This window comes from Sinohyriopsis cumingii, chromosome 9, assembly GCF_028554795.1.
Source record: "Sinohyriopsis cumingii isolate HCF-2022 chromosome 9, ASM2855479v2, whole genome shotgun sequence".
Classification (NCBI taxonomy): Eukaryota; Metazoa; Mollusca; class Bivalvia; order Unionida; family Unionidae; genus Sinohyriopsis; species Sinohyriopsis cumingii.
This window is the reverse complement of record NC_142969.1, coordinates 104,215,232-104,229,659: the sequence shown is the minus strand read 5'-3', so window position 1 is coordinate 104,229,659 and position 14,428 is coordinate 104,215,232. Positions and strand designations below refer to the sequence as shown.

General features: G+C 42.5%; 1 protein-coding gene across 3 annotated transcripts in view; it reads right to left on the bottom strand.

The window, feature by feature from the left end:
- Nucleotides 1–14,428, bottom strand: part of LOC149792382 (unconventional myosin IC-like) — a 128,869-nt gene that overhangs the window by 82,867 nt on the left and 31,574 nt on the right. For all 3 annotated transcript variants that reach the window (XR_016423295.1, XM_089969383.1, XM_089969382.1), the window contains exon 8: nt 6,027–6,098. Coding sequence is in view for 2 of the 3 variants with exons in the window: in XM_089969383.1 (XP_089825509.1) it covers nt 6,027–6,098 (72 nt within the window). In the remaining variant the exon portion in view is untranslated. The remainder of the gene's footprint in view (nt 1–6,026; nt 6,099–14,428) is intronic.

Here is a 14,428-nt window from a genome sequence, read left to right as displayed (position 1 = left end):
AATCAAAATTAGAGGATATCTTTTCCAATGCACGTTTACTTCTTTGACACGTCATTTTCTCACTTTACGGGTTCTTCGTTCGAGACTGCTTTCGATACCGTACTCGTCGTCTTCTTTTATTATGACGCGTTGTAACTCGGGCAAGTAAAACGTGCCTTTTAACACTTCACCGTTCATGTCTTCCAATTTATAGACGGTAGGATGCCGGCCACACACTCGTCCAGTGACTCGAAACAATTCGTTCGTTCAGTTGGGTAAGTAATCTTTGTCGAAAGTGCGTTTGGTTTAGCCAATGCGCACCTAATCTTCTACTGCCAACACTCCACTTTTCTTCGGCACAGCCACTGTCTGGGACGTAACAAACAGGTGCTCGGAAATGGTCTTTTCGTTGTCGGAAGTCGCTTCCTGGGGAGGGGGGCACGTCCAATGCTTTGATATGAAGATTGGTTGTACGCTTGAACCAGTTGCGGTAAGATGTCGATATACTTGAGAGTGTGGTGATGCGTAAATTATTTCCACATGCGTGCTTTAAAAGTGCGTTGGAATCGTTCGACGATGGTGGCTTTGGTTTCGAGATTATCAAGTGGTGACAAAAGGAATGTCTAATTTCTTTAATTCTTTTTGGAAAGCTTGGTTCAGAAATTCAGTGCCTTTGTCGGTTTGCCACAAAGAGGTGTCGACCACTTTGTTTCAACACCAGTTGGAGGGCTAGCACTAACTAGCCGCTCGATTTGGAAGTCAATGGCACGGCCCAAGCGAACATAGACAAGACGTTGATGACACAAAACAAATATTTGTAGCCACGATTGTAGGTGGCAAAATGAGTGACATCGGCTAAATCGGCTTGCCATTGATGATCGATGCCCTCCACTAGAGTGCGACTTCTGGAAACTTTTCGTCGAATTGGTTTTATAAAGTTTAAGTGGATTGTTATAACTATATTTGCACTTGAAGTAAACGGAGACTTTACAGACGAGTTCTGGCAGCACAATACAATTTCTGAACTCCTCCGTATCCAGCAGGATGGAATGGATCGTAGTAAATGCTGCCTAACACCTTTCCCCATTTGTGTTAATATGTCACCCACTCTTCGCTGAAGTTACTCAGTTTTCATGTAGTATGTTTTTGGTTTGTAATGCTTGGTGTCGAGGAGGTGGATGTCTGAACAGGGGTAATCGGTGGTTGTTTCACTTCTGACTTCACCTTACCTTTCTCTTCTGATGAAGAAGAGGTAGTCGTCATCGTTTTAATCCATTCAATTCTAGATGTAGGTGGTGCTGTTAACTTGTAGACTTTTTCTGGTGGAGTTTGAAACTCTTGATCATCTCCTTTTTCAATCTTGGTTACTAGGGTAGTGGTGGTGGTGGACTTTTCATCAGAGTCCTGAAATCTTTCAGAGTGGGTAGAGCTGATTGGTCTAAAACTTTCTGGTGAAAGAGTTGATCGTACTTTTGCGATTTTTCTGTTTCAGACAAATCGGTGTGATTTATCAATGAGTGAATATCTTGTTGTAACTGGAACATCTTAGTCAAATGAGGATTTGGAGGCAAATGGGGTGTCCGTTGTTCTTGCCAACAACTGTATTCCATTCATCGTTTGTAAGGTAATAAAGCCAGATTTCGTCATCCCATTCGATTTTAAGGGTCACGTATGAGATGTTTGGATTTCAGATGTCCCTTTTGTCTTGTTGGATCTATCTTATCACGCTCCCATGAGTCCACCACGTATTGTTCTCAAGATTCCTTTTAGCAAGGGTCCTAACAACTGAAGCACAATTCCTCCGCGTTGTACCAACATTTTCTCTTTTGACGAATGGATATTTTCTTTTGAACCATTTGACGAAGAACGTGACGATATTTGGCTAAGCATTTTTTCTGGTGTTTAGACAAAGGTACCATGCCTTTCAAAACGTTCAAACAATATTCGCACACGGTATCGATGACATCTTTGAAAACAGTCTGAATGAGGTTTCTTCGCATGGGTGTAGAAAATTTGGACAGGATGGACAACATGTCCCCATGTTTGACTAAACGAGGATGCAGTCTTTTCCTTTTCTTTCCTTTGGGTCTAGAAGAGGAATTTGTATGGGGGGTGACATCTTTTGGTCTTCTGTGTCACAAAAACACTGATTCCCATTCTTTGCCTCAATTCTTTAATATACTGGAACGCGTCGCCACTGATTGTCTTTAAAATGTATCAACTTATGACAGGCATCACACGACGTGGATGGGGTTTGTGGGACAGTTCTTGCTTGGAAAATCCAGTAACCTCTGCAGCATACCCGATATCTCCTGGACTTTGATTTTGGGAGCAGGTACTTTGTGAGCAGCTGCCACTGCAGCTAAAGAGGAGGACGGTGTCACCGCTGGAGGAGAATTTTTTGGAGACGTGGCTTTATATTGTTTCATCTGAGGAAGAAAAGGTGCTAAATTGGATTTGGCAGGCATCACCAACAACGGAGAAGTGGGAGAACCTGAAGGTACTGGATACATGCCACCATCGCTGAATCTCGTGGTTTGCAAATGTAAGGTTGCTTCCAAGTCGAAGTATCTCTCTTGTGGGTAGAAGCCGTTTTCTGAGGGCGTTTCTTTTTCTGGAGACACTTCTTTTTCTTGTTTTGTGGGATTTTTTCTGGTGCTCTGACCTGGTCTTGACATTGTTACTCTTTTTCTTCTTTGGGCTTCCTTTGGCATTTTTGGGAATGGTTTTCGTCTTGGGGAGGACAATGGGGGCATTAGGATTCCATTTTAAGAGGGAGCGAATGATGACACGTCCATGAGAACAGCTCCCTAAGGGTTTCAAAATGATTTGCGTTTGGTTTGATTGTCGATGCGGGGAACTGCCAGTTGCGTCAAAGTTACTCTGTTTCTGTCAAAAAAGCGTTTGGTTTGATCAAAATGTAAATGATGCCATGCAGTAATTGACGTGATGTCACCGTAAACCATCGTAAGATTTCCTTGAGACTGACTTACAAGACACGAGCACGTATTTATGGATTGTTTCACGAATGACGCCGTACAAGGCACGAATCAATTTGACGCGAAGATGAGACTGAAGGGACGTCATGTTAACGCTGTGTTAGACAGACCCAAAATGTCCGAGGGTTTTATAGATTTTTTGTTAATTCGACGAGTGGGACATATACAGGACAGGCCCTCCGTTTTGACACAAGTGGTAAACCAAATGGGTCAGAAATCGCAAATAATCGGGTGTGGTTGATTTTAAATCGCCGAGTAGATAAGCGTGCAGAGTTTGTGTGTCATCATCGTACGCATGAGTCAGCCACGACGTTCCCAACTGTTTGTCTAAGACTTGCACTTGCGATTTATTTCTAGGGCTTCTAAACAAGACCACGTAATGAGCATTGAAACCAATGGTGCGATGGGCTTTACTTTGTTGAAACAAAATTTGAGTAATATAAATTACACTGGTATTACGATGACGGCCATTGCGCGTAAACCAGTTTAATTTCTTCTTCGTCTTCTCGTAACATATCGTCGAAAATTACCAGATGGGTTTGACGGGGGTCGAACACGATTACGTCGTCTTCGCTAGAAATACCTTCAACAAACATGATGGAATCGCCTTGACGTTATCGCAAGAGGATGTACGCTGATTGCCACTCTTTGTAACACGACACGATCCGTTTGACAAATTCGTTTTTGCCTGAACCACCAGGTTCAGCAATTAACATGCTAAGGGGACGTCGAAGATACAAAGCCTCCCAACTTTCACGATATAAGTGTTCGTCAATGACTTTGAAAGTGGAGGACGAAGGGGCATAGGCAGCATAGCTAGCTATAGTGAAAGAAATGTCACTTTTGACACGAAGACAAAAAAGACAAGAGTTTTTATACTTTTCCAGGACACGTTTATTGCAAGTTAAAATCGAACAACACGAAAGACAAAAATACATAAAAGCCAGATCGTTAAGTAAGCAATAACAAACACATCAAAACGATCAAAATGGAATATAAACGGAATGGTCTTTGGGGAATGTCCATGACAGTCCTGTCCTAAAGGAAGTGGTTGTCTTCGGTGACTGGTTCTTTTTTCTGAGTCTCGTCGCCCTTGTGGTACTGTTCTGTCTTGGGAAAGTGGTAACTTTTGTTCACTTCTAACAGTTGGTATCTCATGTCTAGAGCTTTAAACAATTCCACGCTGACCCACGTTCCCGTCAAGGCGCGTTCTTTCTGAGTGTGCTAATCTTGCCGGTCTTGCTTGCACGTTTCGGCACAATACGGCACAAGAGAAACATCAGTTTTCTTTGGCAATGGTGAGATAAAACGGGATGGTACAAGCCCGTGTGAGGCAAGACTTTGCACTTGATCAAACCTTGTCGAATGTTGTCCAAGTCGATGTGTTTTGTCAGCAATCACGGGTACCCTGCGGGAAAGCGACAATATCTGCACACGTAAGGATACAGCGAACACACGTCCAAGTATTTGGTTTCATCTTCTTTCTCTCATGCTTCCAAGGTGTGTATATATATATATATATATATATATATATATATATATATATATATATATATATATATATATATATATACCTACCTATATGTGTGTGTGTGTGAGTGTGTGTGTTAAAGAGACCGCTTTTGCGGTCAGGAGTTAAGAGAGACTCATTAGAAATGTTTACTTCTCTCGAGACAAAAGTCGTGATGCTTGCTAAATATGACAAGATAAATGACAGTGGCCGACTGAATGTCTACGTCAAATCGAGACAGGAGTAATGAGCGACAAAGGTCACCAGTTATCGTTGTCAAAAGAAAGGACTTTGGTCTTCAGACTGTCCTAAGAAAAAGAGAGAACCGATCAAAGAAACAAGAGGAGGGGTGGACTTCGCAAATGAAGAAGATCCTTCCAAAAATAAAGAAAAACTAATACTAGTCCAGAACGATTAGAAACAGAAGACGCGAAGAAGAAAGTCAAGAAGAGGAAAAACCCTAGCAGTTAAGAAATTCAAAAAATGATAAAAATAGAGAATGAAAGAAGAAGCAAATGCACTTTTAGTGGTGTGTTGCGAAATTTAATTGTAACTTCTAAAAGGAGAGAAAATATCCGAAATAAAGCATAAGTGTCGCTTGGTCTTGATTGTTTATAATAAGGATGGTCTGTTTTGTTTTTATTGTCATTGTACGAATATCACTATTTTACTTCTCTGTATCCCTCAAGGTCATGTTTTAGTTAGAAATGAAATGGAAGGGATATTTTCTTTCATGTACACGCTTTAGGCGTGCAAGTGGGACAATAATTGTCGGACTGTTCATCCATCATTGTTATGTCTCGATTTGTTAAACTTTGGATAATTACTCACACACGTGGACACTGACATCAACGAATGATGGGTTAAGGGTAATTTGTATAATGTGTGTGCATGTGTCTGTGCGTGTCTGTATGTGCACAAGGGATGTTGAATGGTATTGGGATGTTGGAATGTATAGTGGTCTGATGGATAAATATTTTTGGTGGTGTAAGAAATAGTATATATTTTGACATTTCATCTCCTTCTTTTACATTCGATGCTAACGCATGATATTTGGGATCGTGTCTGTATGGGTATTGGATGGTATAGTTAGCGTGTGAGAGTATTTATGTGGATGGATGGATAGCTTGTTTTTTTAAAAAAATTTGTATCTGTTTCTCTAAGCTAAGATAATGTGTTATGTGTGTGTGCATGTGTATGTATGTTTTGATTGTCCCTATAAATCTCTTTTGTATCAATCCGTTTCAACTACGAACCTACAGTAGCGAGTATTGAGGTCAAGTCACCGTTACTAATTCACTGTTCATTGATGTCAGCCACTTTCAAAAATCTTGCCATTTTTTTAATAGTGTCCAGCACCTTGACGTAACCCTTGTTCGATTCCTATTGACCCTATTATATCCCAACATGTAAAATTCCCCATGACCCTATACATGTTTTGACCGTATGCATTTTCTTGACCCTATATCTATATTCACCTTTTTGCATGGAAATCCCATCGACCCCCTATGGCTCCCATTAACTTCTTAAGTCATTACCTTGTATAGCCATTTTTGTGGAAACAAGCGCCTCAATTAAATCTTCAACTTTGAGGCCAAGCAGTTCCGATGCTGCAATTAAAAATAAGCCAAAGAAAACCCATATGAAACAGAATTAATTAATTACAATTCATATTCTGTGTGAGATCGGATGGGACTTACTAATTACCTGTTACAGTTAATCACTTGAAAATAAGAAAGTTTCACACGGAAGCTACGTTAGTAGTGAAGTGGGATACTATACGTACAATGGAAATTAGCATTACAGACCCCCCTGGGTCAACATACGCACAATGGAAATTTAACATGGCGAAAAATCGTCGGTCAATACACGTACAAGGGAAATTAACATGGTGAAAAATCGTGGGTCAATATACGTACAAGGGGAATTTAACATGGGGAATAGAGTTTGGGTTTGTTTAGGGACAAGGGGATTTTTTTTTTTTTAAATTTTTTTTAAAAAAAAGGGGTAGGCAATTGAAAAGTCATTCTCTTTTCGAGAAATATAGCTGGCCCTGAAAAGGGCCTTTGGGTTTATGTTAATGTTTCCATTAACATAAAGGGCACCGCATTGGTCTTCTTCTTGTCCTTAGGCTGCGTCTCACTGTTGGCCCGTAAATCAGCACTCTTTTGAGGCATCCTTGTCTTTCGACGTAGATCCTACGTATCCACAGACTGGTGTTTGTCCTGTGGACAACGGTCCACTTGGATCTGACATACATGAGCATGTCCGTCCTGAACATCATGGAAGACACAAGCGTAGAAGATTGCACATCGGTCCACATCTTGAAGCGACGAGAACAGGTGAATCAATGCAGTGAACTGCGCTTATTTATAGGTAGAGGTAGGATTGAAACGGATTGAGTTCATTCACCAATCCGAACACCCGTTACAAAATTCAGCCAGCCCGCATCCAATCCGAAGAGAGCAGTCTGTGACGTCACGTAGTCTATATAGATTTGCTAGCGCTTGTGTGCAGTCAATCTATGCGACAGTGATTCAACATGACGGAAACTCAGAAAACGATCCATTGGGGTGCATCAGCAGGGGAAACTGCTCAAGGGAACCCGGACTTACTTTCAGAAGAGGTGAATTGGGATTTTGTGGATTTTCTTACCTCGCAAGAATTTGTTCCGGAACCTTCGTTACCTTCTTCATTACCGCAAGAGGAGAATTTTAGACAGAGACAGAAAGAAGAATTGGAGAAATTTATACAACGAAAAAAGGAAGCGGAACAAGCTTTTCTCCTACAGCAACAGCAGCAAGAAGAAGAGGTAAGAAAAAAAAACAACAGCAACAACAGCAAGAAGTAGCAGCAAAGAAACAAGAGGGTGAAAATCAAACGGTCACGGTACTGTTGGACATTTTAGTGGAGTTAAGAAGTCTGAAACAAATGTATCAGACTTCTTTATTACGACCGAAGAGAATACGACCTTCCCGAGCTAAACACGTTAACCCTGTGACTAAGCCTACCGTACCACCCTTAGTGATTTCAACCCAATCATCATCAACATTACGCAGTCCAGAAGTAGGCCTTGGCCGTGGCAAAGGCTTAAGGCAGTTAAAGTTGATTGCTTAACTCACCCCTACACCAAAATAAAAAGGCCCTTTTCAGGGCCACACACATTTCTCGAAAAGAAATACAATTTCAATTTGCCAATAACTCAAAAAAAACCCACCCATTTTAGCTTTATAGTACGTGTCTTTGTATGAGTGCCTGAGTGTAGCTTCTTACTTTAGAATCAAAACTCAAAGACACTTACCTTGTATCATTAATTTATTCTTTTCTCCATTGTTACAATCCAATTCACAATTCACAACATAACACTTTAATTAAAAGTTCATTGACTTCTTCTGTCTCCTTGTTTAGTCTCTCTGTTTTTTGAATTTTTTCACCGTCACACTCTTTTCCTCTTCTTCTTCTTCTTCTTCTTCCTCCTCACTTTCTTCCCTTCTTCTTTTCTTCTCTTGTTTCTTTTTCTTCACCTGTCTTCTTTCTTTCTCAGAAGAATCCCTCTCTTCCTCTGAAGAATCCCTCTCTTCTTCTGAAGAATTCCTCTTTTCTTCTGACTCCTCTTGTTTCTTTTTTGGGCAATCTGGAGACCAATGTCCTTTTTCTTTACAATAATAACAGGTATCTTTACTTTTGTCTTTTTTAGCCCCTGTTTTTTTTCCTTTTTGACGGTCTGGACACTCTGAAGACCAATGCCCTTTCTTCTTACAGATATAGCAAGTATCTTGACTTTTATCTCGAAAGGAAGGAGAGTAGTCCGTAGGCTGGTCTGAAGAGAATTTTCTAATGACCCCTCGCAAAGCTCTGACGAAACGTTCGATTTGGTTAGTCTCTTCCATCGTTGTGCTCGGCTTGAGAGTGAAATGAATAGTGAAAGGACAAGACACACACCCTTTTATATACGCTGGTCTGCCATGACTATAAATTAGTCTATGGTGTTTGAACTTGAGTCATTTGACGTTTTGCACTCAAGATGAAACGATCCCATTCATTCGAGAAGAAAGAAGAAGAAGAAGAAAGTAAGAGGCAGAAACGTGATCTATCACCTCGTACCAGGGCTGAAATCTTGGCACAAATTCATGCCAGTGATTTTGAAGAGGACATGAGTGAACCAGAATTTGAAACCTCTAAACCAAGTTCACCACCCTTAGTCAACCCTGAAAAATACTATTCCATTCGAGAGACGGAAAAGCGCTCCTCTAGAAAATTTAGAACCACGGCTTACAAATACACGGTGAAGTTTAAAGATTTCAAGGTTGAAGTGCCGTTAGAGAAAGCAGAAGTGTTTCTCACTGGGGTGTGGGATTCTCTGCTCACTGCACTCAAGCGACAATGTCAACCCAAAGAAGACGATCGCTTGAGACTTTCCATACAACACGACAGTTTGAAATCCCCTGTTTGGATCGAGTTTAGCACCCCTGCAGAATTGACCGCTTCCAAAGTCATGGACAAGATTCAGCACGTGCAACAATCTAATGACCGGTTTGACATCACCGATGGAAAAGCCACATTGGACATGACCCACGTCTCTCCTCCTCAAGGGACCGGACGCAAAAAGATGTTATTGGTGAACGAGCTTCGCAGCATTAAGCGTAGCCTTGTCCAAATTCACAATCCTCATGACCAGATGTGTTTAGCCCGTGCCATCGTGATGGGACGAACCTATGCCAACAAGAACGACACGGTATAATGGAAAAGAACCTGGAACACTATTCAACGTTCCTATCGAGCCAAACAACGAAACGAAGCAGAACTCCTGTTGCAACAAGCTGGCCTGTCCAAAGACACACCCTGTGGCATTCCTGAGATGCAAAAATTGCAAGATGTCCTAGCTCCACGCTGCACCTTGAAAGTGCACCCTCAAGAAATGCGCGGGCCTCTGTTGTTTCGAGGCGAAGATTTTAAGGACGGAAAATACATTCATGTTTATTATCACGATGACCATTTCGATACCATTACTACCATCACCGGATTCCTGGGATACGGTTATTATTGTGAGAAATGTGATTATGGTTATAATAATCGAGAGCAACACAAGCATTGTGGAATGAAATGTTCAGGATGTTTGGCCTCTCCACCCTGTCTGAGCGAAGAACCAGTGCCTTGTTCAACTTGTCTGCGCACGTTTGTCAGCCCTACCTGTTACCAACAACATTTGAAAACACAAGGTTCACAGCAGAAATGTGCTTGTCAACTCCTGAAATTGTGCCCTACCTGTGGACAAGGCATACTTACTAATAATGCCAAGGCACACGTATGTCGAGGAAAGAAAAAATGTCACATTTGTCACCACATCGTGGACTTGGAACACCAATGCTACGTGCAAAAATACCAACCCCCACCAGAGAAAGAGGACGGTCACAAGAAGAAAGGCAATTTCATCTTTTTCGATTTCGAATGCATGCAAGAGACCGGCATTCACATCCCTAATTTCTGCGTGGCTCATCGAGCGTGCGAGAAGTACATTCAAGAACCTATCTTCAGTCATTGTCCTCACTGCAGCAAGATTCCTGGAGGGCGTGAAAAAATCTTTCGGGGACCGAACACGTTAGCCGATTTCGCTCGATGGGTCTTAGACCCCATCGACAAGACGTGGAGCCAAGAGGACATCGAACGTTACGGAGATTGTCATCGTCATGCCACGGTGATGGCTCACAATTTTTCCGGATACGATGGACAGTTTCTTCTCAGATACTATACGGAACAAGGCATCGAGCGTCCTAAAGTGACTTTGAACGGAGCCAAAATCATTTTCATGCAAGTGGGACAAGTACAGTTTAAAGATTCGATGAGCTATTTGGCCATGCCTTTGAGTCGAATGCCTAACACGTTTGGAATGACAGAAATGGCTAAAGGGTACTTTCCACACTTTTTCAATACCGAAGCCAATCAACACGCTGTTCTACCCCATTTACCCGAGGCTCACTATTACGACCCCGACAACATGCGTACCGAACAACGAGAAGCTTTCTATGCTTGGTACCAGGCTGACGCCTCGGACCCTTTCGACTTTCAGGAAGAAATGCTAAAGTATTGTCGTTCAGACGTGGACATTTTACGGCGTTGCTGTGGAAAATTTCGAGAACTGTTCATGGAACACGGAGGGGTCGATCCTTTGAAAGAAGCTTGCACCATTGCCAAAGCGTGTTCCTTAGTGTATCGACAACGATTCATGCCTGAAAAACACCGTGGCTGTCATCAGTCCTCAAACGACCCACTTTGTCAAACGTCAATACTCGGTCAAAGCCCTACGTTGGTTACATTACTTGTGCGACAAGGAAGACAAGTGGATTCAGCATGCCCGCAACGGAGGGGGTGAAAAGACCATCGGAACGTATTCGGTCGATGGATGGGACTTAGAAAACCCCAAGATCGTGTACGAGTTTAACGGTTGCTTATTTCACGGATGTCCCGTCTGTTACCCTGACCGTAGCACTAAAAATCAGTTTTTACAACGAACCATGGAAGACTTGTACCAGGACATTTGTCAGCGTCGCCTAAAGTTAGAACAGCAAGGATACCAAGTGGTGGAAATGTGGGAACACGAGTACGATCACCGAATGAAAACCGATCCCGAGTTTAAACGCCTCGTGGAAAGTTTCCAGTTCATGGACCCGCTGAACCCGAGGGATAGTTTGTACGGAGGAAGGACCAATGCCACCTGTTTGCTGTACCAAGCCGACGAAGAGAAAGGAGAAGAAATCAAATACTTGGACGTGTGTTCGCTGTATCCCTACGTGTGCAAATATTGTCGCTTTCCCGTAGGGCACCCACAATTGCTGACGGAACACATCGACCTGAAAAACATTCGACAATACAAAGGCTTGATCAAGTGTAAAGTTTTGCCTCCCACGGACTTGTACCATCCCGTCTTACCTCACCATTGTCAAGGCAAACTGATGTTTCCATTGTGCCGTGCTTGTGCCGAAACGTGCAACCAAGACCAGCCTTGCCATCACAGCCAGGAAGAACGTGCCTTGACGGGAACCTGGGTCAGCGTAGAATTGTTCAAAGCTCTGGACATGGGATACCAACTGTTAGAAGTGTACGAAATTTGCCACTTTCCCAAGACACAACAATATCACAAGGGTGATCCCAGTCAGAAAGGCATTTTCGCAGACTACGTGGATGCCTTTTTGAACCTGAAGCAAGAAGCCAGCGGCTATCCGTCCTGGTGTCACACTCCCGAAGACCAAATACAATTCAAAGAGAAATACTATGAACAAGAAGTCATCACTTTATACCACATCGAGAAAAACGAAGGCAGGCGATCGTTTGCCAAAGTGATGTTAAATTGCTTGTGGGGTAAAATGGCACAACGACCGTGTTTACCCAAGACGGAATATTTGACAGAACCTTCCCGCTACTTCCAGATGATTCAAGACAAAACCAAATACATGAAACACGTGGACGTCGTTCGAGAGAATTTAATCTTGGTCAATTACGAAGAAGATCTGGACTTTGTACAAGACGACCCTTTTGGAAATGTCATCATTGTGGCTTACGTGACAGCTCATGCTCGCTTAAAATTGTACGAAGCTTTAGAACTGTTAGGAGAACGCATCCTGTACTTTGACACGGACAGTTGCATTTACATCCATCACCCGAGTCAACAGCACCCTGACATCGAAGGAGACCGTTTAGGAGCCTGGACAGACGAGCATCCCGACGACAAGATTCTAAGTTTCGTTAGTGCCGGCCCCAAAAATTACGGCTACGAATACCGGGACAAACAAGGAGAAGTGCACACGACGTGCAAAGTGAAAGGACTGACTCTGAATTATCGTACCAGTCGAGTGGTCAATTTTGGGGTATTGAAAGAAGCCTTGCAATCGGGAGAGGATGGAAACTTTAAAGTGACCACCTATCAACCGAACAAGATTGTACGCTTACCCACTCATCACATCGTAAGTCGGCCCTTGGAAAAAGTCTATCAAATCGTGTACCAGAAGCGAGTTCCACTTCCCAATCATTTCACCTTACCGTATGGACACGTTGGTATAAAACATTGGTTGTAAGAGGATAGTCACCCACCAGAAAGATGACTTCGCCACAGCAAGAATCGAGTGAGAAACCCGATGAGAACTCCAAGTTCAAACCCTACCATTTTCCAGTCTTCTTACCTGACTATTGTGATTGTGACCGTCGATTGGACACGTTTCAGAAATGGCCTACGGATAGGGAAGGATTACCTTCTTCGCATGTTTTAGCTAGAACAGGTTTTGTCTACTTGGGACCTGAGTCAGGATTGGGATACGAGGTACAGTGTTTCGCTTTCAGACTGAAGTTACGAATGGATCTATGTATCTATAAAGATTCAGCTATTCTGGAACATACTCGATGGTCTCCGCACTGCCCTTACCTTTCTATGACCTTTCCACCCATCACACTACGGTACAATGTTGACGGTACCTTAGAGACGGTACCTTCCATAACAAGACATAAAAAACATAAAAAAGGAAAGATGTACAAGCTGGAGACTGCATTGCGACTAGTATAAAAATGGGGCTATGGTCAAGATCGATAGTTCATTGTGACTACCAAGACCGAGCGAACAAGATGAATACTTTCAGAGAAACACAGAACAACTTGTTTAGAAAGGCACAATTCAAGTGTGAGGCTTCGGAAGTGGAATGCGATTGTGAGCCTTGCGATGGGTACGATGCTGTACGTTGTGACCTGAGCGATGCCGTAAAGCATCATGGGAACTTTAGTGTCACTACCCCTATCATGGAAAGGGATGCTGTGCGTGTCAAACCTGAGGGATGCGAAAGTGATGCCGCTCGTCCTCTTGGACACTTTCCTGGGTTTAAAGGGGAATGTTCACATTCACGTTTACCTCCCTACGGATGTCATCCAGCCCTGAGCAAACTCCTGTTCATGTCACCCAACCCTCATCGAAACGAACTTGTGAAAGACGAATATTCGTTTCCTGTGCGTTTGTCGGAATACTGTGAATTTGAAAATCGTCTTCAATCGTTCAAAGGAAAATGGCCAAACTATCTGGGAGGACCGACCCCCGAAGAATTAGCCAGAGCCGGATTTTTCTACTTGGGCGAATGAGATAAACTCAAGTGCTTCAGTTGCGGTGTGTCACTTCACCACTGGGAACCGCAAGATTCGGCCTACGTAGAACATGCTTGATGGTCACCGAATTGTCATTACTTACCCTTAGTGGGACCGAGGCATTGAAGTAACTTAGCATAATCTTTTCATGGATACTTTACAAGAGAACATTGTGCTTTGCCTGTGGAGTTGAGAGAACGCATTTACCGAGAGCTGGTCAAAATACAAATGAAACGTAAAGAACAATTGTATCCGTTACGTCACCGGTGTTTGAACCACTGGTACCTGAAGGCTATACAAGGATTGATTCAATTGAAAGTGTTCCATCGGACAGACATTGATCAACGATCCTCTAGTTTTAAAAAGGATTGGTTTGTTATGGACGATTCTACCTACATCATTGTAAACTTACTGCATCGAATTCCAGAGGAAGAGTTAACGAATTACCAACATCTTGAACACAATGTCAACTTAGTGAAAGAGGAAACTTCTGAACGAATTGTAATGTGCAAATTAGTGACTAAACGATTTAAATTCGACACTGAAGTAAAACCATGTTTGTGCAAAGAGTACATTTCTTGTGTCAGACCAAAGAGGATTTAGTATGACCTATTCATGGATACTTTGCTAGAGAACATTCGTGCTTTGCCTGTAGAGTTGAGAGAACGCATTTACCGAGAACTGATCAAAATACAAGTGAAACGCAAACTCAAAGTGATTCATCCGTTTTTAAATTATGCTCTGTTCCAAAGTACAAGAAGACTGATTATGAGTGGATATTACATCAGGCACAAAGTTAAACGAGGCTATTGGCCACCACCCA